Source organism: Gallus gallus, chromosome 1, assembly GCF_016699485.2.
Source record: "Gallus gallus isolate bGalGal1 chromosome 1, bGalGal1.mat.broiler.GRCg7b, whole genome shotgun sequence".
Lineage (NCBI taxonomy): Eukaryota > Metazoa > Chordata > Aves > Galliformes > Phasianidae > Gallus > Gallus gallus.
Genome location: NC_052532.1, coordinates 65,461,225 through 65,486,620, shown reverse-complemented (window position 1 = coordinate 65,486,620; position 25,396 = coordinate 65,461,225). Strand labels below are relative to the sequence as shown.

The 25,396-nt window shown below is 38.7% G+C and overlaps 1 protein-coding gene across 4 annotated transcripts in view; it reads right to left on the bottom strand.

The window, feature by feature from the left end:
- Positions 1–3,376: 3,376 nt before the first annotated feature.
- The window catches only part of BCAT1 (branched chain amino acid transaminase 1), a 64,605-nt gene continuing 42,585 nt past the window's right edge, over positions 3,377–25,396 (bottom strand). For all 4 annotated transcript variants that reach the window (XM_416424.7, XM_046904620.1, XM_046904617.1 and 1 more), the window contains exons 7-11: positions 24,623–24,765; positions 18,373–18,458; positions 16,643–16,783; positions 15,358–15,432; positions 3,377–10,407 (exon numbers count right to left, since the gene is read on the bottom strand). In XM_416424.7, coding sequence (XP_416424.1) covers positions 10,366–10,407; positions 15,358–15,432; positions 16,643–16,783; positions 18,373–18,458; positions 24,623–24,765 — 487 coding nt within the window. In that variant the 3' untranslated portion in view covers positions 3,377–10,365. The remainder of the gene's footprint in view (positions 10,408–15,357; positions 15,433–16,642; positions 16,784–18,372; positions 18,459–24,622; positions 24,766–25,396) is intronic.

The window sequence follows — 25,396 nt, the reverse complement described above, 5'->3', positions numbered from 1 at the left end:
CAACATACTCTGCAGTGTAGGAAGGTAATGATGTTTATAAGCACTTGGGAGCAATGTGAATCTTAGCTGGTTGGATCTGAGCAATAGGGTGGTCAGAGCTCCAACACAAGAGCAAACAAATACTGGGTCAGTAGTCTGAGCTCTGGCTTTTTTTCTTCACGTTTTCAGGCCTTTAGATTTACCAAAAAGAATGAAGTGTTTTTCACTGTTTGTTCTAATTAGTTTTCATTCATACCTTTATGATGAAGACATAACATCTTCAGAATTTCATTTCGTTTCCAACCTGGGACCTCACAGTAAAGCAAATATTACAGTCCTTGCTCGGGAATAAGGCTTGCATGAGCTAACGAGACAAAAAAAAAAGTGAACACAGAATTCAGCAATGACTTAAGCAAGGTCTGGTGCATAAAAGTTTAAGAGCCATAATAAAAGTAGCTTGCACCTGGAAGATAATCAAGTCATAATATTTCATATGGGTATGGCTTTTTAACAGGCTTTAGCTCCTTAGAAAATCTGCCAAGGCTAAAGGGCAGTCCTGCTCTTCCCATAGGTGGGTTCTGTGCACATGCCTCCCTTTCTGTGGTCAGACTGCAACTGCTTCAGCGGCAATACTGCCACAGAGGGAAAACCAGGGATTGAGCAGCAAGAAATAGGAAGAGCAGAGCCATTCTCATTAGCAGCTCAAAGCATGAAAGTCACCTAAAATCAGGGTCTGAGCCAGTACCAGTCGAATAGAAAGGTAATGTTTTCACTGGCTTTGCCTGGTGATGGCCTACATAAAATGCACTAAAAGGCAAGTCAGTCAGTCTTGGTTTTCTTCTCAGGTGCGGTACATCAGATTCATTTCATCCCCGTAAAAAGTGAGAGTCAGAACAGCTGTAGCTGTTGTATGGGTAATAGTGTTTCTGCTGGTGACATCCTCCCAGTACATTATTTACTTCGTACATCCTTAGTGTTCTGTGTACTGAGGATGACTGACCTGCCTGCTAAGGACATACAAAATCCCTACTTCGACAGCATTGCCACGTATTGAATCAGTGTCAACTTGAACAGTTCCTTCTTCTAAAGACATTCCATGTAGACCAGAAGCATGCACATGTGCTTTTGACATGTGATCGATAACTCACTCAATCAGAAGATTATTTAAAATATTTAATTATCAAGCCCCTTTGATATGTAGAGTGTCTAAAATTAAAGGTGGATGTATTTAACACAGTCTGTGGTTAGAATTGATCGATTTAAAACATTTGCTTTCCTGCTTATCCTTTAAAGTCAGGTATTTATCACATGAACACTGAGTTTAATTAGATATTTTACTTGTATAAGATTCCCTTTACCTCACTCTATCAAAAATGTTGGCCTACACTGCCACCAAAGTAGAGAGTCATTTCCTGTATGTTACTTATAGTATAAATTAGTCAAGAAATTAAGCTTTGAAAAGAGCTGTTCCATGAACAGGATGAAAACATTAAATCACAGAACAGAGGCTGTCTGAAGTTATTTTCAAATCACAATTTCTTTATACAACAACGCTCATGAGTTACGACAAATGGTTTTGTCTTGTATAGCCTGGCACTTGCAATGCTGAGAACTTAATATCTTAAATTTAACATCCTACATTTGTAGAATTCAGGAGAAGTATTTTCTTGCCTAGCACTGCAAATCACACCCTCAGGTTAGAGGGAAGTAGACACTTCCCACAGTTTTGTCTTTTCTTCCTTTAATTCCTCTCTGGAGAAGCAACCAGTATACCAAAGGTACTACTACAGAACATGTTGCTCTTTGTGGCAACAGAGTAATTTTTTTAGCAACTTCATCAGAATCAGCATTTTAATGATACGTTAGCAAAAAATGCATCAAAAGGAAGAAAAAAGCACAACCCTGAAATTTAAAACTTATCACAGAATTGTAGAGGCTGGAAGGGACCTCTAGAGATCATCCAGTCCAACCCCCCTGCCAAAGCAGGCACCCTAGAGCAGGTTGCACAGGTTTTTGTTGATATACCCTTTAAAATGGCCTGTTTATTACATTGTCTGCCCTTGCTGGAATCTCTAACCTGGATTTTTTGTCCTGTCCTGTACATGCACAATGCAGTTTTTACTTCATCCTTCCCCTGTAATACTTTAAAACCTCTTTTAGTCACACCAGCTTTACAAGAGACTATCACAGGTCAGCGTCCTCAGAATCAATACTCTCCATCTGCGTGAGTGCAGTATTGGTGATGGTACCGCAATAAGTGTTCTACTAAATAAAACTATTGTCAATTACTTGGACTTGTCAAAAGGGAAGGAAAAAGGGATCGTCCAAGTTTTACCTAAAAATGTGGGTCTGCCTGTGTCTGAAGCCCGCTCAGCCCTTCTCAGGATCAGTTCTCAAATTATTACTACTTGGGAAAAGTGAATTTTGAAAATTTACTGAAGCTCAAGTTTACAGTTATGAAAGGGTCCCTTAGGATGGAAGTGGAGAGGTCAAAATACAGGAATAAAGTTTGATTCTGACATGTTACGCTCATTCTCCCAGCAGTAATTAACAACTCTTAGTACTTACCTGTCTACAGCTTCTTCAAAGTGTCCTGTATCCATGCCAGCCTCCTCTGAAATCACTGAGAACCAGCCAGATGGAAAATTTACCCTGATGTGTATTTTACCACAGCATGGATCAGTACTACCTTTAATCACAGTATTCCCTGCATTGAAAAAAGGGGAATACGTCAAGTATTTTGGTAAATATAGCTACTACACATGGCAAATGTCAAGATTTTAATGACACACTTTTCAGTACTTTCCACCTTCAAAGGGCTTCCCACTGCTTGACATGCTTTAGAGTAATGACTATCAAAACTGCCTTGTGAAGTAAGTGCTCCAAGTATTAAGTTGTTTTCTGGCTTTCTTCCCTCACTTGAGTTCAACGCCCCAAAACCCTTAGAATGGGGGCTGTATTCAATCACTGCTACATAGTCCTGACATGTTATAAGCTGTTTCATGACAACATGGCTGGTGGGTAGGTAATTTTGTCACTTGATTTGTCCAACATTTTACTGTAGTGAAACAACCGTCTCAACCTCAAGGCTTGGCAGGGTATGTGGATGCCTGCCATTATTATGGCCTCATTCTTTCCTCTAAGTGCCATACCCGAGGACTTCAGTGGAAGCCAGAAGCCAGAACATGGGCTTTGCATTTTGACTATAGACTTAGCTTATCTCTCACCGCTTGCATCTTGCTCAGCTGTTCTTAAAGGCCACACTTCATTCAGTAATCCTTTTTTCTTTCAATCCAGCCTTCAAGAGATGCATTCCGCAACTGCTCCTGTCTACGGCATAATTATGCTTAGTTAGCTGTACTCAACAATGATGATTTCATAACATGCTACAAACAGGTGCCCATTAAATTCCTTTATTGGAGACGGAAACATTGCATAATTACAGATTTGATGAGGAAAACTGCGAATAGTATAGACTGTTTCTACTGCCAGCAAAATACAGTTATTACAGGATTTATAGACATACAAATATAAAGTGTTTCTTTCATGCCAGATGGTCTGTATGTAACAATGCCGTTAGGAGTGTTTAATTGTGCTTCTACAAAACCTTTAGAGAAGAATGAGGTAGACTTTCCTTTAGTTTATCCAGTATTTTTTCACACATCTGTCCTTTACTGCTTTTATATGCTCAGATCCTTGTAAAATACCCTGTTAACTTTAACATTTAAGACAACAGAGACCCTTCAGAGGTGTTTACTTCTCGCTCTTATGTTGCTAATCTCCCACTGCTTACATGCTACATTCCAAGAACTACTACTGCATCCTTCTAAATGCCTTGAAGGTCAGGTAGACTGGGACATTTGTCATTCCAAATGTACTGGCTTGATAGAAATTGTCTGCAAATAGCTTCAAATAAAACTACTAGTCTCCATCTTGGCAAAGAACATCTGATATTCTGTCACTCTTTACTGTAGACACCAGCTAGCGTAAAAGCCATCTTCCAGGAGATGGAGGGAATAGATTCATTCTTTGTCAACACCCTCATCTATGGGACAGAAGTAATATATTGGTCTCCTACTTGTAGGTCTTGTCAGCTATTAGGCCATAAGGAGATAAATAGAAATTACAGGAACAAAATAGGCCACTGACATGCAGAAAATAGTGTCTCAGTTTTAGATGGTCTGGAGCACTGCTTGTTTGTTTTAATCTATTATTTTATGGTTTCATGGCATATAGAAGCATGTTGCAGGTTTCAGCTATGCTACGAGGGGTACGATTATGAAAATATAGGCACAGATGTAAGCATTTAAGCAACTGAATAGGAGCATTCATGAACAGAAATCTACCATGCTAGTAGGCATTTGGTATACCTGGGTAGTCTCTGTTTTGGACTGAATGAGAACAGTAATTATATTCTTCTGAACTCCCATTTTGAATGAAGTAAGGAGATAAGTAATTTTACTACTTCCTAGCACATCTATTCTGGAGGCAGAAGACCTTCACTTCACTTTTTGCTCTGGTATTTGCTGCCAGTACTTTGAACTTATCAAAATAACCCATCAGGCACTAGAACTGGATAGTAGAGAAAAAAAAAAAACAACAAACAACACAAATCTGGTATTTCGCCTGAAAAGATCACAATTCTAGCAGAGATCAAATCATAATGAAGAAGGGATTTGGCATAAAGGAAGGTGATTATACATAAGGAAAAGGAACACTTGCATTCTTCTTGTAACCTCTCGAGACATCATAGTGTAAGATAATAGTTCAGTGACACTGTATCACAGCTCTAAAATGAAAAGCAATTTTTAATTAAAAAGATGCAAAATCGAAAAGATGACATGTTCATATCTTGATCACTGTGATCATAAAGTCAAAACAGATCTGCTCCCTCATGACAGTACTGCCCGAGACAACTTCTGAGCTCTTCCATCTCACACCTAAAATGACTGCTACAAGCATGAGAAAATCAAGTCCTGAAGAGTTAGCAATATCAAGAGAACCAGCTCTTAGAAGCTTTCCCAACTCGTGCTTTGGAGAAAAAAAAAAGCACTAAGCTTATTTTATCTACTTTTCCCTGTGCGCCTCTTTGGTCAATAACAAAAATGATCCTGGAAAAGAGGATGAAACATCATGTGAGGGACTCCAAAGCACTGGAAAATCATTTGGTATGCTACAGTTCCTTATTTCTATAAAGTCGTCTTCTCCTACCTTAACTTTATCCAGAAGATATTTTAAAGAGTTTCAGAATTCCTTACAAAGGTCTTATATTCTCCTTAATATCCTCCTGTTCATGTAAAATGCTTTCTTTTTTTATATTTTTTTAAAGCATGGCATGAGAATTCAGGATTGTGCTAAAAATAAGACACAATAAATTAAGTTTCATGATAAGCAAAAACAGTGTAAATTCGTGTTCAAAGACAGGCACAAAGATTTAGCCAATCTGTTTCTACTAGTAACTTTAAACACCACTATTTTTAGAAATGTTGGGTGTGGTAAACCTTGCTAGTGTGGTCAAAGATATTTATTTCCATCTCAGCTACCAATTTTGTTTTATGTCTAAGGCTTGACTATTCTAATTCAGTACTGTTGTACACCTGCTGGGTCCTAATATACTTTACCGTTCAAGCTCAAAGTAATGCAGAAGTTTTGTTAATGGAGTTAGACATATTTGCCAATTTTGCCATAGACAGCACTCAGATTTTGCATGATTAAGAGAAAATAGCTCCAAATAACTATTAGGCTGAAAGGCATAAGGAGAATGACAGCAGCAACATGGTTTTCCACCAATGCAATATCAGTAATCTATTTTGCTATTATGACTACAACTATTGATATATTTATTAAGAAGTGACTTAGCTCCAAAATTATTTCTCCAAATTTTGAGGGTAGTGATAAAACACAGTAAAACAGAGGCTTGACATCTCCCCATTGCTAAAGAATGCAATTCAGAAAATTTGTAGCTGAGATAATTAAAGAAGCCCATCTCAATGCAATTGCAGTTTAATGATTCTACATTAGAAGCACTGTACTGTAGTTGGCATCATTCTCGGCTGCTTAGAAAGCTTTCTGGGAAGCTTATTTCTTCTGTAATAAAATAACTTTGGATTAGAGTTAAAAGCAATATGACTGGTATTACTACTACTTTGCACTTACAAAGAAGTAGGAACACCTGCCCAGGGTCACAAAGTCAGTGTCAGTCTGTTCAGCCATTACATGTCTAAGAAGTGCAACTCAGATCCCTGATCACACCTGCAAGATAAATACGACACTTTTTATTTTAGTAAATGGTTGACCTCAGTGTGTACTCAGCCAATGTTTGCACCTGCCCACCTCTCAGTATACAAACCTGCCACTAAGACATTCAACTATTAGTAGGGTGATTCCCATGCAGAGAGAAAAGTCTGACGTAGCCATTATCCAACAGACTGGGATACCATCTTTGTGATCTGCTTTGCAGCCAGGCACTATGAAGAGACAGTTCACAGTACGCTATCTGCTGAGATTCTGTAGATTGTTTTGGAGAGGACACTGAATTCAAGAGTTTCTCCTTTAAACAGGCTGCTATGGGATCACTCCCAGCTGTTTCTCTCTCTCCTTGGAAATCTATGTATTACACAGATATTTCAAAGAACTCACATTCCAAATCACCCTTCCAAATATCTATTTTTTTCCAAATTACCACTGTTTATGCCTGTGGAAAAATAAGTATAAAGTAAGTATACAGGACAGATCAATTTATATCTTCCTATTGAATTAGGCACACCGTAGACAAGAGTTTGTCTAAGGAAGAACAGTGGAGGGCAACTTCTTTTTGGATTGAGATAGTTGGACAGGTGTAAACTGGCTGGGTAGAGAGATCTCTCACCGTCTTGGCTTTTGTCAGATTTCCATTCTATATGCCAGAAAAGTCATGTTTGCTTTGCACCACTATGGGCTGAACAGATTATCTATTCGAAGCAGGGACCTTTATTAGCGTTCTCACCAGACTCCATCACTGTAAATCTTCAGTGAATTTGCCCTCGCTGCAGTTAAGAATCTAGCTAAGTAACACCCATTGCTGATACCATAACTCTTGGCATCAGAACAGCCCGTATGAAATGCCAATTTTATGAAATGTTCTCTCATTTGAAGGACTGCTTTCCCAAGCATAAATCATACTCACCAAACTGAAAATTAAGGACACTCTCAATACTGAAAATAATAATCAAAACAATGAAGGGGGAAAGAAAAATGAAAATTAGAGCTCATCGTTATCATTTTAAAGGATAAGCATTTGTAAAGCACAAATGTGAAAAGGCTGAGTCTCAATTGATCAATCCAGTTAGACATTAAATAATTGCAACCAATTATGCAAATATCAGACAACAATATGAATTTGTTGATCTTCTTTCAACAGTCTCAAATTCTAATGTTAGACTATCTTGAGTCTTAAACGGTCAATTAACAGAACCAAAACTAACTGAGCAAGAATGGATAATTGCCTAGTTATGATGTACCATTCACTTTCTATGTAAATTCGTTGCAATTAAACAAATAGGGCACATGGAAAAGAGATGTGCAGATGTTCTTTTACAATCTATTACTAGCTCAGGGAATACCACAGATCCCTCCTAAATTTTACAGGGAAAAAATAGGAAGAACATAATACCAAACACAATTATTTACACATATTATTTCTTTCCTTTGGTTAACAGGATAAAAAAAAGTGGCAGAACGTGGGATGGGACAGCATGCAAGATCAGAAGAATTTCCTGTATGATGCTGACCTGACATCTCCCTTTATTCCGGCTTTAAAGTTTAAAATCTAGAATCTATGCACTTGGATTTAGAAACAATGCTAAGCTGACACAGCCAGAATAAAGCAAGTAACCAAATGTTAAGAACAGTTGACTATACATACACTATGCTTTTATTCTTGCAGCTAGAAAGGCCTGTGCATTCTTGTGGGTCATTCCAGTTTCAACTTTATAATTCTGAAGTCTCCAACAGTTCAGTATGTGCAACAAAAGGAGAGATGTCTCCCTGGTCAGTACAGGCAGCAGTGCAAACCAAATAAATGAAACTATTTTGTTTCCTCACATTAAATTATTTGCATCCAATTTAAGAAGAGCTTTAAATAACTTTGAAGTTCTACACCACAGTAAAATAATTCTTCAAACTGGTCCTTGCTCATTCTGACTAGTGAATAGATTAACCTTGGTACACTCATGCCTTCATGGGGATTTTTGATATGAGATACCCCTCAACTCTATCAAGATTTTGTGATGTGAAGTTATCATACATCCACTTTTCCATGCATCTGAAGTTAGATTATTACAGCTTTTCCTTAAGCTGCTGAATTCAAGATGAATGTAAGGGTTTGGATTGTATATTTCAGTAACAGAAAGCTCCATGCCATGCTTTACTTAAAGGCACTCTTTAGTTACGATACTTGCCTCACTGGATGAAACTCCCTACCCCACTGTGTACCTTGACAGATTCCCCATGTAAATTTTTCCACCCATCTTCTTAAAGAAAAATGGAAGACTACTAGCAGCTTATAGCACATATTAAGATACTGAACAAAGACCAGCACACTATACTGATTCAGATGGTCAGAAAAGTGAACACAGTACTATTTCTACTGTGAAACAAAATTTTGTGCTTGCAGTTGTATTCTAAAGATTAAACTGTTCAACAATTTAACAGTAGTTACATTACCAGAGAGAACCTCCAACTGCTCTTCATTAAAAAAAATCAGATTGGGTCACAGTGAAAAACAGCAAAAGTCATGATTTGAGGAAGCAAAGTAACTGATGGCTAAGTATGGGTTGTCTTTAACTCTCCCCCAAAAAACCTCAACATAAAAGCCATACATTATGACCCTACAACAGCTGTATAAGGCATGGGTGGTCTATTAGAAATTATGTTTTGCCTTCTTAAATTATGTTAACAAATGCCAGTAATTACAAAGAACCTATAAAGCATGAGAGATACTGTTGAATCTTCTTTAAAAAAAAAGTGCTAAGAATTTCCCTTAATACTGGTGCAACCCTACTGCAAAGTACGTAAATAAATGTTTTACCTTCACTTCTCATAGAACTCTGTTAGTGTCAGTGAAGTTCCACCAGTTTTACATTGAAGTAGCACTTTGGAATATTGATACAGAATATAGTGATCTTTTTGGCTAGAGATATCCTAAAGCTATTCGACAAATCCGTGTGCAAAAAGAGAAAGCAAATAAATATAACAGGATATTTCTTAATGAACCTTTGCAGAAGTTAATTCCCTCACTACAGAATATAGAGCATGTAGCCCAAATAGCAGCAGAATATGAATAACTTTATACTTAATCAAAATGAAAAACAGAGTTTGAATGAAATCCCTTTTCTTCTTGAGCTAGATATTTTCTGCTGACAACAAAACTTGTTCCTTAAACAGAAAGGCCCTGTGATTGGTGAAGGGAACAAGAAAACTTTTTGCTGATCTAAATCATGTTGGCTGGGTGTTGAAGGAAAATCCATTTAACTGATCCTCAATCCAAAGGCTTGGTTGCTCTCGCTTCAACCAAATGAAGAGTGGTTCAACTTCTACAACCACAGTTGTTTAATTGTATTTTCAACGCATTCACCCAGAAGGCGACACTACATCAGCAGCTCCCAGATCTCTGCTATGCCAGACAAAGGGCAATTCTGGTGTCAGCACGGTCTGGCTCAGCCCTGGACATCATGTACTGAAGGATGTATTCAACTGCTAGTGAGGTATGTCCTGCCCTACCAGTCTCTGCTCATCTCCATAGAGGTAAAAGTAGCAGGCCAACAAGTAGCATGTTGCATGCTAGATCCATGCTAAGCATCTGGGCTAAAAGACGGGTCGTTATATGACAGAATATGGGTGAAGGAAATCTGTGAGGCTACGAAAATTCAGGAATTTTCATACAAGCAGGCTACAAAAGGACACAGAATATGGTTAAACTTAATTGTTTTTTGAACACAGAGCAAAAGGCAGAATAATGGCAATAGAACCCTGTGGACAACTAACAGGCAATTTCTCTGCTTTATACAACTTGCTCTGCTGGCGATGGCAGTTAAAATAAACCAAACAAACTGAAGAGCAGTTGAAGAGCATTTTACAAGTTTTTAGACTGTACATAAGACACAAGGAGGCACTAAGAAAACCATCAGGAAAGTTCTATTGCTAACATTTAGCACCTCTACCAAGAAGACAGGCTTCTACTAACAGGATTACAGTAGAAAACAAAATGATTGTGTTCACATTCACTGGATTGTGGAAACAATCATCCCGGGAAGCAAACTGATGCAGAAACTAGGCTACGCACGGGCAGCTACAGAAGTTATCATTATTTGTGTTTATTCTGTCTGGAGGGTCTGAACTCTTCCACCTTCACGACACCAGCACTGTCCAATCGCTGTCTTCTCTTCCATACTGAAAGAAACCAAAAATGGAGTTTTAGAAGTTAAAAGTAGTAGTGCACGATAATGATGATAATTTGGGCCTCCAAGACGTGAAAAACACTGAACTGTTGGACTGGGTCTAGAAGAAAACACAAAGATTATCACAAGACTGGAGCACCTCTCCTAAGAAGAAAGGCTGAGAGAGCTGGGCTTGTTAAGCCTGGAGAAGAGAAACCTCCAGGGAGGACTCAGTGCAGCTTTCCAGTACCTAAAAGGAGCTTATAAACAGGAACAAGAATGACTTTTTACACAGGCAGATAGTGATAGGACAAAGGGGGACTGGTTTTAAACTAAAAGAAGGAAGGTCTAGATTAGAAGTTAGGAGGAAATTCTTTACTCGGGGGGGTGGTGAGGCACTGCCATTGGCTGCCCAGAGAAGCTGTGGATGCCCGATCCCCAGAGGTGCTCAAGGTCAGGTTAGATGGGGCCCTGGGCAGCCTGATCTAGTGGCTGGCAACCCTGCCCACAGCAGGGGGTTGGAATTGTGTGGGTCTCATCTATCCAAGCCATTCCATGATTCTAGGAACTTCTTAAAACTATCTTCAGAAAGATTCATATCCACCACCCTAATGGTTTACATTATTTTTTTTATGCCTTCTGTCTTTTATTTCAGAAAAGCTTAAAGGTACCTTGCAGCTTTATACATCTTCCAGTGAGTAAACTAGAAATATACAACTAGAGACGACAGAGGATAGTCCTGCTTTGTTAAAACTTTCTATCAGTTTAATACAGTTATTCCCAGAGGTCAGATCACTAATTTATTCCTAACTATGCCCCTGCTCAAGCTCCAGTAAACAGACACATTTGTTTTTTCTTTCTTTTTATTTTTAAGGTGGCTTTTTATTACATTCTGACTGAATGTAAAATAAAACCAATCACAAATACTACAGAGTGCAGTTAGAGAGAATCGCAACCCAAATAAAACAAGTTGTCTTCCCATACACCAGGCAGAATAGAAGGTGACCTACTACATGAAGCTGTTTCACTTCCACGGGAGGATACGGTCCCAAAGTAGCACTTTGAATCATGGAATTGGCTCTGCGTTCTAAAGCTCTTCGTCACCAGTCCTATAAACAACACTCTAGAGAGCACCAAAAATGCACATATGGCTCATGTATTTAAGTAAAGCAGAGGTGGACAGACTAGTAGCAGATGTAGGTTGGAAGCCCTTCACCTTTTATAGTACCATGCTCAGTGAGCTTGAAAACACTTCTGAGCAAAGAATAAAATACTGTTTTTAGAGGCTTCACGTAGGCTGAAAATACCACTTGATGATAATTCCTCCAAGAGAGAATAAGAGGAATTTCCTCCAAATCTGTTTTATATATGAGCAGGAAAGGAGATAAAGGCACATTAGAGCAAGCAAAAGAGAAAATCTCCAAATCAAGATGAGTCAGAAGAAAACAATTCTAGATTCACAAAGAAATGACAGTCAGTTTACTTGTGTTTTACTCCTCAGTCCAGTAAGTAAACTCCGTAAAAGACCTCTGCACATAGCATATCTACTTCTTCTTTACATCACTAATACTGCTTCTCTAGTTTCGCAGTCTGTGACGCAGTTGATTAAACACAGCTATGGCGCAACTGAGGACCTTAGATAAATTTACTTACTGAAAGGATCACCAGCTTATGTTCCCAGGTATCATTGTGGTAGCCTTGTGAACTGTATTAAGGAAAAGTAGACGTATCACTAGTTTAACCACAAAGCACTGCATTACCCTAATGTGAGGCAATTTTGACGTGGATGACAGTAAATGGAGAAAAAAAAGAGATGTCTTTGACCTTCATGTCACTCCTCAGTGACAAGGTCACTATTCCAGTCCTCATAAATCAGAAAGCAGAGAAAGGCCAGGAGATAATTTGAAAGTTTTGATGGCTTCAGGCATTACCATATCTTGCTCTGATGACAATTTCACAAATTGCAAGAGGTTGTCTAAGTTGCCATTTGACAATTGTTTGAACACAATTCCAGAACTAAAGAGAGAATGAAGATGCTCTGATCACTGTCAAGATGCCTTCATTTTCGAAATAAAAGAAGATTTAATTTCCTTTTCTAACACTGTCAAAGACAGAAATTAATACATCCATTACTATTCCCTGGCTGTTCTCCTCTGGCGTACCCATTTAGATGGTGCAACTTAAAAAAGATTATGTTTTTTGACTAAACCTTAGTTCACTGCTATCTTTGACTGTGGTGTTTAATTGTATTATATCTCATGTAGTATAAACAATACACCTTATGTTCTATCCACTCCTTCCACGTTACTTCACATCTCTGCTTTGAAGACTACAGAATAAGTTTTTTATTCTCAAAGTATGGAATGCAAAATCATAAAACCATCTGATTGGTATTTCAGTGAGTTTATTCCTAGAGAAAAGAATTAGAGAAAAGAATCTCATCCCTACATCTTCTAACTCAACCAGTTGCTGTGTTCTAAGGCCTTCCAGCCCTTGAAGGGAGCATATAAACAGGAGGGGGAATGGTTGTTTACGAGGGTGGATAAATTATAGGACAAGGGGGAATGGTTTTAAACTGAGACAGGGGAGGCTTAGGTTGGATATTAGGAAGAAGTTTTTCACAGAGAGGGTGGTGACACACTGGAACAGGTTGCCCAAGGAGGTTGTGGATGCCCCATCCCTGGAGGCATTCAAGGCCAGGCTGGATGTGGCTCTGGGCAGCCTGGTCTAGTGGTTGACGACTCTGCACATAGCAGGGGGTTGAAACCACATGATCATTGTGGTCCTTTTCAACCCAGACCATACTATGATTCTGTGATAAGCACACTATTACTGCCTACAATGTAATTATTTAATCTAAAATATTTATCAGCCTAAATAATCACCATTTCCACTTGATGATAGGAAAGTAGATGTATATCACAGTATGACTACTGTCTCTCTCAACTGGCATGAGAAATGAAATCAGTTCTGCCCATGAGTTTCTAATTTGTCACTCTAGCTCTAGTTCCCTCTGAACAGCTGTGCATATCCAGAGAAATCCTGTTGAACATGGGAGACTTACAAATGAACAATGAGCAGCACAAAAACAGACTTAAAAACACAATAATTGAGATAATCTGGAAATGTTGAACAAGCGTGCATTGTATACAAGAGAATCAGTATAATGACATTGGATATGGATCCCTGCACCTCCTGGTCATGTGCAAACGCAGGACACTGTTGGTACTGATAGTTATCACTGTCTCACAAATGCCCATTGTCCAACATGAAATGAATACTTTGCCTTAGTTTAGGCAAGACCATGGTACAGAGACCAAAGTTCTGTCTGGCTGTAATTTCCAAGGCATTTTATTTTTTCTGAATCTGCACATTCTTTGGAATAATAGCCAAATGATATGACAGTGGTACTGTGACGCTGCAAAGAGATTTTTGTTTCCCCTCCCTCCTGGTATAATATATAAAATATCTTTCACAAAGATCCTGAAAAATTTAGGAATATGATATAGTCCATTTTGTGTGTTACAGAAATGTTTTCTGAATGAGAATCTGAGGTCCACTTGGATATAATTCATCTCTCCACAAATAGGGAAGTGCACATATGCAACCAGCAAATACTGATTGACTCTTAAAGAGAAGCAGCTGTGATTTGCTTTAAAACAGTTTCTAATAATGAAGTGTTCAGATTCTCCTGAGCTTCTTAAGGAAGCAGACACAGAAATACATGTATATCTCTGTATGTAATAATCCAGCAGATTCCAGGACTGATGGATTTACTGTTCACCTGCAACTAACAAACACATGTAAATACAATCAATTCCGTATGCACAGCTACAAGGTGTAAAGATCCAAGGAACACAACGGTTAGAAGCAATACACACTGCAGCCTCCTCCTGAATCTTGAGGGAAGGAGGGACAGGTGTGGGAGACAAGGGGAGTAGAGAAGGAAGGCAGCCTCAGAAAACACGCTGCATAAATATGCCTTGATAGTCCACTCACTATCTATTGGCCAAAGGAGAAAGACCCACATTCCACTGCAATCCTATGAAACAATTATGGATTTTCAAAAGCCATTTTTCTACTGAAGGCATTTAGTTGTCTTGTAATACAAACTGCTAAGTACCTACCCTGTCACACAAGACATTCAAGAACGTGCTAGAACTGACTTCAACTCTTTCTGATGCTGAGATGTTTCAGGGCTGCAATTAGAAGTGATTTGTGGTGACTCAAACTAACCATGTATTGCTTGGAGAAGAGAAGGCTCTGGGGAGACCCAATTGTGGCCCTCCAGTACCTAAAAAGAGCTTATAAACAGGAGGCAGACAGACTCTTTACATGGTCTGATAATGACAGGATAAGGGGGAAAGGTTTTGAACGAAAAGAGGGGAGGCTGAGATTAGATATCACCATTCAGAGTGCTGCAGCACTGACGACACGTGCTGCCCAGAAAAGTTATGGATGCCCCATCCCCGAGGGTGTACAAAGTCAGGTTGGATGCAGCCCTGGGCAACAACGTGTGTCCAATTTAGTGGTTGGCAACCCTGCCCACAGGAGGGAGATTGGAACTAGGTGATCTTTAAGGTTCCTTCCACCTACATCATTCTATGATTCTCTGATGAGGAAGACAGTATCGTCTCTAGTGAATATTCATATTTCTCTTTATTGATTCGCCCACACTCATTTATGATTGTGGTTATTAAGACATTTCATCTATTTATTTATTTATTTCCATTAAAAAGGAACTTGAAACAATGTTATCCAGTTTGGAAGATGAACAAGGGAAAAAAATGGCTACCTACATCATATTTTTTCAAAACAATTTAAAAAATGGATAGATTAACCACACCAAGCAAAAGCATAATATTATATCTACAATAACATTATTAAAGAATACTTGTTTCCAAAGTTTTCACATTGTCACTTTTTACTATTTTATCTGATTAAAGAAGATAAAATTTCTTACCTGGATATCAGTCAGCTTATTCAGGATTTGGGTGGTTAACTGAGGTCCATTTTCCATAGTTGGAATGTGCAAATGCTGACATTGAATGAAGGAGCGGGGGGAAGGGAGAGCGGGGATGAAAAGAGAGAGTGAGAGAGAGAGAAAGAAAGAGAGAGACAGGGAGAGAGATGAAATAACATATAACTTTATATACATATATAATATTTTAGGGACAACAAGGATTTTCATAAGTATTTATCAAGTTTTCTAGTCCTCCTTACAAGTAGGCCAAGTTTGTTGTAATGCTTTTATAGGAGAGCATGCTCAACCAGTGAAAAGTTAAATAAGTTGTATTGTTTTGCTGCTTTCAAACAAAGGCCAATCCAGCTCTCCAAAAGATCTGTCCAAAGCAAGAGCAGAACTCCTATACATAGTATTTCATTTCAGAATATATTGTGCAGAAATGCAGCAAGTACATTTATAGTTGATAAGATTAGCACCTGGATGTCTTTCATATTATCTTAGCACATAATATCAGTACATTTATTCCATCTTATTAATTCAAAAACTATCACTTTACATATTTTTAGTGTACTTGTCATATTTGATGCAATAAAACACCTATATATCCACCTGAAATTCCCCAGCTTTATGAATTAACTTTGTGCTGATTTAATAGCATCAAGCCAGCCTAATAGGCTAAAGAAATGCCTGTGAAATTCCATCTGTACAGGAGAAATCCCCCATATGGTGCATAATACATAGAAGCAGATGTGCATTCTCCTGACACAGCGCCTCTACCACAGCTGGTTCCCTGCATTGAGCAGTAAAAAATAGATACATATGAGGAAGAATGAATGCAGTGGCTCAGAAATTTGGCTCCAGGCAGAAGTCTTTCCCCTCTTACCCATCCTGAAAGCCTTGTATTTTTGAAAGAACTTTCAATAAAAGAAAGGTAGAAGAATGTATTTTTCTGTATTTCCAATCAGGTTGGGAACTCTTATACATATTTTCAGGAACTGAGATTTTGTGACTTTGCTCAGTTATAAGCAAAAATAAGGGAAAAAAAAAAAAAAAAAAAAAAAAGACCAGAAGATGAGATGGATTCTTCTCTTCTGACAACATACCAGTAACTCACTTAGCAAACAACATACTTGTGCCTTTCCCTGAGCCTCAGGCAGTACGCCTTTTCTACCTCACTTGTGTGGTGGTTTTTGTTGCTGTTATTGTTTTTCTGTTCATTTTTCCAGCAGCAAACAATTACGAGAAAAGTTCTAGAGAGGAAGGGAAAGTGATATTATCTTACCTTGCCCTTATACAAAATTTTGGAGATTGGACATACAATACAAGCTGTTCCAGCCCCAAACATCTCCTTCACTCTGTTCTCTTCCAAGGCAGCTGTCAGGTCACTCATGGTGATGTAGCGCTCAGACACTTTAAATTCTCCCTGCAGAAGAAGAATCAAACAATAAAAAATACTTAAAAGTTTAAAAAACAAATGTATTTTTGTTTGTTTCTCATGGTTGAAACATCTCTAACAGATGTAACACCTGGTATTTTTACTTAGCCCAATTGCAATCTGTCAAATTTTGGCTGTGATCTTGTGATCTTTTCAAACCTCACATTATCACATAAGATAGACTAATGAAAAAAAAATGACCTTCAAGAAAGCCAATGGCTTGCTAGGTACAGTGCTGATGATTAAGCAGCACTTCCCACTGACTTGATACAGAACATCAATACTGTATTAGGGAATAATACAGCAGAATTCGTCATGGATTATGTGACACAGAATCTGACAGCTCATGGTCTCAAGCATCGTGAAGTTTGACTCAATTTTGTACAAGAACTTTGCATCATGCTCTTGGACAATTCCTAAGCAAAATACATGTTGTTAATTCTACCTGTAATGCCAACTAGATGCATGCTTGTATGCAGCTCTCAGCTACAAAAATTAACTGTACAGCAGGTATGAGTAAGGCAATTTACATGGGACACAGAAAGGAAATGTTCTACTTTCTGTAAGTGCTGAAGAATTAATAGCAACTGACTGAGGGGAAGCTTTTAAAGAACAATAATAAACACTGAACTTTCAATTTCATGGTTTTATGTAGACTTCATTGTCCTAACAGTTCAAACAAAAGCTTAGCCCCTGCTTTATATGCAAGCTTTTAAGTATGGAACAGAGGTGCTTAAGAGAACACAAAAATATTAGCGCTGGATAGAAGAGCATTTGGAGAGAGAGAGGCTGGGAAACCAGACACCATGTAAGAAGGGTTTCAGGTAGGTGAGGAAATACAAGTCAGGAAGACGATAGAAAAACCAGGAGACACCTAACTATTCAAGAGTCCTAGCAACTGGGAATATTTGTCTATCTTGTAAGGGAGTCATGACTGAGAACTACATAAGCATATCTACACTAGTTTTATTCTAGACCACAGGAGTACTAGTATGAGTAAAGATGCATAATAGTTCAATGTGGATGAGCAAGTGGCAAATAGACCCCACGTAGCATGTGCTTAACTCTCTTCGTTATGAGTTAGACTTAAAAGACTTAACTATGAACTGTGTTTCAGGAAGTTCTTCAGCTTACATGTGGTTGGAAGCTTAGAGAATACCAGAGGAAAAGTATCACAACATGCCTTTTTCCTATTATTCTTTCCCAAACATAACCCTGAATGAAACCATGAGAAATTAATGGAGATAGAGGATGCTGATGAATAAAGTACGTTCTGTGATCATACATGGTAATCATTTATACCCTTGCTTTATGTTAGTGGTAACAGTAGACTTAAGGAGAATGTTCATGTTAAATACTATACAGAGCTAACAAGTTCAGTATTGTTCCATGCGACAGATGTGGGTTTTCTGATGATGATGCCCAGAATCTATGAATCAATATGCTCCCTAGTTCTCATTTAGGTTAAGGGATTTGACCAAATCAGTTGAACTTTTGGATAAAGAGCAGCAGGAATGCTTGCTTCAGTAGATTTTACGAGAGCTGGAACCACTACTGGCATGGCCAAAAAAACTCACCCAGTTGCGTGCCAAATCCAAAATGCTTTGTCTTGTCACTCCTGGAAGGATGATGCCATCTAAAGGTGGAGTTGCCAGTTCATTTTCTGTCACATACAAGAGGAATAAAGCAAAATCAACAACAGAAAAAGTCAACATTAACGTCTTAACTGTAATATGAAACATTTCTCAGAGTTCTTTATGAACACAAATCACACAAATTCAACTCCAGTAAGTTGCTGTTCAGTGTTTGGAACCTTTCAAATACACTTGAGTAGACGGTGAAGAAATATATTTAATAAATTAATAAATATATGGCTAAAGCCTGGTAGCAATATTTATTCCTCAGTGGATTCATTGTACAGTTACTGGGAACCACTGAACAGCTCAGTCTTCAAATTCAGACTACAGAGACACAAAACAAAGTCATACCTAATAATGCCATGGCAGATGACGATTCTCTCTGAACCGCTTTACTTTATTTAGGTACATGGGGTTCAGTATTTCTATTTCCAAGCATTAAAATGAAACACTTGCAGGGAATTTTGAGGCTTATTTACTGAACTAGCAAAGCAGCGACAACTTTGCTAAATGCTTCTTGAGATGACACCTCCTTAATGATCTTTCCTCTTAGTCTAGATGTCTTTTTTTTCCTCCTCATTTTTGCAAATGCAAAAAGAGAAGTCCCAAGAAAATTCCAAAACCACCAACAACTAAAAGTGTTCAGCTAGTTTGGTTTGTTAGCTTGTTTTTGCTTTCAAAAAATACATGAGATAAGAAAAACATGAGATAAATGTTGATCCAACTCTTACTCATGAAGCAGTACTACACAGTGATCCATACTTGGTAAATATTTAAATTCACACTCAGTGGGTCCTTCAGTAATACTCTTCATAATTTTTTTTCTAACCATTTTCTCTTCCCAATAACAATCCACTATCTTTTTCGTTCTTATAAAGTTATTCATCTCTTTATTGAATCTACAAGCCATGAAGGCTTTTTACATCACCTATGTGAGATCAAATCAAAGAACAAGATATGTATCTTCATGTTGCCATTATGACCCCTTACTCCTCCCAACAAACAACCAATGAATCCAGGCCTGTTTGAACCAAGCTTGAAAAAGGTCAGGAAAGTGAGAAGGGAGAAACATGCTGTTCATCCCTGCACTGAGAGAGACCAAGTTGAACTCAGCAGCTGAGGACTCTGTTTTCAATTGTCACATAGATAATCTACACAAACACAGCCTGGCAGCCATTGCATATACAGATTAAGGACAACTACAGCATGGACTCTCTCCTCCCCAGGACTTCAGGAGCTGGGGTGAAATAGGAGAAACAGAGGATAATAAATACAGTTGTTCACTGAATTTGTTACTTATTGCACATTCTCTTGGAAATATCTGTTAGTTTTAATGCAATCAGTCCTGGATTTATATGAACTGCAAGTTTTTCTGATCTATGTTCCTATGTCCCTTATAGGCACATATGTAATAGACAAACTATCACGCCAAAATGTCTAAGTGAGCTGCTCTAGAATGAGCTATATATTCTACTCTGGTTTGACTCACCAGTAGTGTCATTCTCTAGCCTACCCTAAATTCCTAAGCACAGCAGCAGTCTCTTATTTCTCATACAGTCAAAAGCAATACAAAGTTCTTCACTCCTAATTACAATGCCTATCAGGTCCTATTTTGGCACAGCTATCAAAAGAAGAGCACTTTTAAAACTCTCAGTGAGACACAGGCCTCAGTTCTGAACCCTAGAAAGATGATCCTCTGTAGCTCACCAGCTATGGACTCTGCAGACACAGCTACATATGAGACTTCCTCTAGCACAAAGCTTAAAATAACATGGACCCTAATGCCAAAGTTTGTATCTACACACCTGATAACATTCTGTTTGTGGTGATTTTGCCACAAATCTTGGCCAGGACCTGTTTAAGCTCAGCAACATATATTCAGTGATGTGAGCTACTTTGAAAAGGTGCCAGGACAAACCAGCCCCTAAACAGCACAGAGCAGACAGGACATGGGAATCTTAATGTTTCAGATAGTCTGCTCTGTCTAATTTTGTCAAGCCTACACATGATGCCTACCAGCCTGGGGCCACGCAAGGAACATCTGCTCCCCCTGGTACCCAGCAGAGATGATAATACTAAACAACATCACATGCCAAAAAGCTTGTTCTCTCTGTGAATTGATGCCAAAGCAGTCTCTATATGACATCAGATTGTCCATCTCCAGGAAAACAGACTGTGAGCTCACAGACTCAATTTGCCTTCTGAGTTATTTTGATGGGCTAGGTGCCTAAAAATTTATAGCAACAAGAAAGGGGAAAAAAGGCATCTGAAGGAAAACACTGAGGTTTCTCTTCATTTGACTACTGTTATTACTTGCTATAGTATCAGAAGTAATAGTACTTTGTAGTCCAATGTCCCATTGCACCAGGTATGGTATAGGCGTGTGTATGGGAACTGCTGAGTCACAGCCTGAACTACTGATTGATCACCTGGGGAAAGGACCAGGTCAGCCCTGGGAGCACAGGTGAAGGCAATTTAGCTGTGTGACCAGAAGGGTGGAGCCTGGCTGCACCTCTCTTAGACTTCATTTAAGGGCTGACTGCCACTATGGAAGGATCTCTTTGTGGTGGAGTTTTCCCTTACAAACCTGGAGTCTTCTGATATGGGTTAGCAATCTTCTTCCCTTCCCTTATAGCACCTTTCTATTGTGACGATCCTCCCATCATACTGATCTGCCCAATTGCTACAGTGTGCCATAAGAAAATTCCTCAGAGGGCTTAAAGGTACTTTTAAAATGAAGACTTGCATTTTACAAAGCTTCCACTTTTATACACTCTCATTTACGAATATATGAGAGATAATATTCCAAACATGAGATGCCTTCAGTACTAGCCGTACCACAACAATGCAGAGAAATTTACCATAATGTATTTTACCACAATTATAATAGATACCAAGTGATCTTCAGGGTCAAAGAGAACCCAGGAAACCCTGATTTCACTATTATGAATGGCTGATTTCTGTTCCCAATTTGTTCTGGTCCTTTCTATTTCTGTCTCCTCCTTGTTTTTTTCCCTTAGGCTTTTCTTCTATTCTCCCCTCATGAAATCACTCCATCTTTGCCTCTCAGATGATTTCCATTCTTCAATTACTTTTCCTTCCTTTTCTCTGTCTAGCACCTTATTCAAGCTGCTCTCTCCACTACGCTTTTGTTATGAGCTTCTAATATAGCAGGAGGCACAATAATTACTTTATAGCCTACCTAATAACAGGAACAGCTTGCCCAGAGAGATGGTGGATTCCCCATCCTTAGAGACATTGAAGGACAGCCTGGACAGGGCTTTGTGCAACCTGATCTAGCTGTAGGAGTCCCTGTTCGTTGCAGGGGAGTTGGTCTAGGTGACCTTTAAGTGTCCCTTCCAACTCAAAAAATTCTATGATTCTAACACACTCTTGCAGTAGAAATAGTTCTTTAACTACAAAATAAATACAAAATAAAAATCAAGTTGCCTGGTATTTTAACTGAGTGTTCCAGAGAATCCTTTAAAACATTTAACTTAATATGTGCTATTTTGAAGAGAGCACTGTTTCTCCCCATTTTAATAACAGCACAAAAACATTATTTAATACTTGAATGCTGTTCACATCTTACCAGTAAAATTAGAAGTAGAGCCCAGATGGTTCCAAATCATCCTTAAGAAGTTCAGTTTTTGGAAAATGCACAACTTTCCTAGTTAGCAACCTTCAGGTTAGACATATGTTTAAATTCTACATTTTTTCACAAAGTCAAGCCTAAATTCTAGGCAGAAGAACCAATATTATTAAAGGAAACAGGAGTTTCAATGTTGACAGCTTCTTGGGATTGTTATGTGCTCTCAAGAGGCAGGTGGAAAGCACAGTTGGGTGACTAAAATTTTCATTTTGTGAACATAAACCATAAACAGTCACTGCTGAATGGAATATCATGCTCCTTTATTTATGAAACAGTAGAAAGCCTCAGCCAGAGGAGCAGTGGGCACATAAGTAGCACAGAGCATGGCATACTGTTTTACGAGAAATTGAGTAGTTTCCTCCAACTGCCTCCACGATGTTATAAATGAGACTTTTTTTTTCTTTTCAGGTTCCTCCTGCTATCCAAAACAACGTGTCATGTTTAGAGGCAGTGCCGTAACTGAATGCTGAATATTTATTCAGCAAAGGCTTACAAGAAAAGCCTGCTGTCACTGGAAGTATGGATGTTCCTTAGTTTGGACTTTACTGAGTTGGATAGTTGGTTTGTTACAACACCACATAGAGCACATTCAGACTATCCTGCAGTGACCCCTGAACACACAAACAAGGGCATTTTCCTTTTGATGATCATTTGCAATTTCTGCCTCACTATTTTTGTGTTAGATCACTCTCTCAGCTGCAGAATTTGCATAACAAAACAAACGCACTGTCTAAGTATCTGTTGCAAAGTAAGAGAAAATAATGGCAAATGCTCTTTAAATCACAACGTAAGGCTACGAGCAGGTATATGATGGCACACATTGTCAGCAGGAGTGATTTTCAACCAAAGATATCGTGAATTAAGCATTAATCACCACACTGAAAGACTGCAAAGTGCTCCACCGATGCTAATGACCATGTCGCATGAAACGGCAGGTTTGCCAGTATACAGTTAGCTTGGGTGGCATGAATTACAAGTTGTTTGCTACAGCCACCTCACAATGGTACTATTCAGTAGTACACTGCTAACACAGTGATTGGCAGATCTTTGGAACAGAACGGTGCTGCAGCTGGGTAATTCCAGCATATTCCTGGTTTAAGTACAATAAGAACATTGAATTCTAATCATGTACCCCCTTCACTGTCCTTTCCCTGGGTAGAATAAGCCAGAATCTATTTTCATGTCTCTAGCAAAGTTACACAAGATATCTAAATACACTGACAAGTCCACTGCTGCTATAACAAGAAGATTTCTCATAAAGTTTCATTCACAAGACTTCATGGACTCATTCAGCACTGAGGGAACACAATTTCTCTTCTTACAGAAGTGCTACAGATTTTGCAGAGGAAAAGACAGTGGGCATGAGTGTCAGGTAGCTGGATTCCCATTACACTACACTATCCAAACCACAGTTGTTCTCACAGAACTCTACATTGCAACTGAGCACTGCCAGAAAAGTGTCAATTTTCAAGGCTAGCCATGGCACTCTGTCTAAATCAGAAACTAAACTGTGCATCTGGTGCCATGCAAAAAATTCATTAACAATTTTCATGTAGGGCAAGCACTCATGGAAGTCAGGAGGCATCCTTCCATTCGCTACCAGACAAACTGGCTCAGTCCTCCAAAGACTCAAACTCACGTAGTCTTCTGAACCAGCACTCAGGTACCACTATCACTTCTTAAGCACGAATACTTGCATGCCCTGTGGGCGTTTCCGAGATGTCAAATTCTGAGATGCCAAAATAAATGGCTCCTCATTAACTAGACAGTTTTCTAAGCAATGTGTACAATACTCACAGGTGACTGTGGATGCAAAAAGGTAAAAATATATTTAAGAATGATAGCATATCTTTAAAGTATCAACAGAACACTAGTGATGTGGAATGCCAATTGATATATTTCTGTCTGCCTCCATTGGACATTCAAATTCTTCAAAGAAAGAGCTTAGTGCTTTATCAGTCAGATGCTGAAGCACTTCTGGTCATGCTTCAGGAACATACCACTTGCTGGAAAGTGATGATGGGAACCATTCAGGCGCAAAGGGAGAGAGTCTGAAGAGTTGCACAACCATAAGGCATCTTTAGTATGGCTGTGTTGTTTCTGACACGACACCACCAAGATGAAACATCTTCTAAAATTGACAGCGAACTTGCAGTGTGGTCCTTTGTACGACTACACTCTCTTCTGAGCATGTGGACTGGTTCAGCAGACTAGTATGTTATCGATGTGCTTTGCATTGTGATCCCAGCTGCTCTGGGATCTCCTCTTTTACAATGGTATGACTAACAGTCACCTACCAGTCTTCACAACAGAATGCACATTCCCTTTGTTAAATCATTTTCATTAAAAAGTTTATGATCTGCACTCTTAACAATCATTTCATGGATTATGGGAGAAGGTAAGTATCCCACTACCTCAAAAAATCTTTATGACAGTATAGGTCAAATTTGCTTCTAGAAGCCTTGTACACATAATATGAATAACTTCTGGTCCCAACTGTCTACTCTATTAGAGTTCTCATGTTGTGTGTTACTGTACCTCCATCTTCATTTATCCAGTAGAGAAATAGATTCATTGTTCCAACTTCAGTTATTTGGTGATCTTCTCCGTATAGCCACAGAACCTGCTGGCAGCCTAGCTCCAGGGCTTCTTGCTGAGCACAAATAGAAGAACCATAATTCCTTTCAGAAACAAGAAGAAAGAGCAAACAGATAATGAGTATCTGGATGAGTATTTGTTTATTTCTATGGATGGTTCAGTACACATCTCCTTTATGAGCAAGTGCTCTGCTCAGTCATTGCTTCTCCCTGAGATACTTTATTGGAAGTTCTTTACTGGTATTTTACTAAACCATTTTGTATCTACAAGCCAGAAACAGTGAAGAGCTAAGCAGCATCAACAGCTGAAACACACTCATCCAAATTTTCTCAAAAATAAGTCTTTTTCCATTTTATGGATGTTTCAGTCATTGCGAGTAGATAGCTTAGCAAATAATTTATCCTTATGTAACAGCTGGAGTCCTGGAGAGAGAATAATTCCCAGCCAGCTCATGGTTTTTAAAAAGCAGAACTCAAACTATCCACCTCATCTTGTATGTCAGGTGAATAGACGAGTAGTTAGATCCCTTGGAATACAGAATCTTCACAGGTGAGCTGCTTCTTGTCTAGTAAAAGACATTTACAGAACTAGTAGCTCTAGCAGCTACAGACTGGCCTTGATGAATTCGATATCCTGGACGGGCAAAAGTTTTTGTAAAATGCTGCCTACATGGTGAACCTGACTTCATAATTTATGTTCACCCTGCACCTGCTC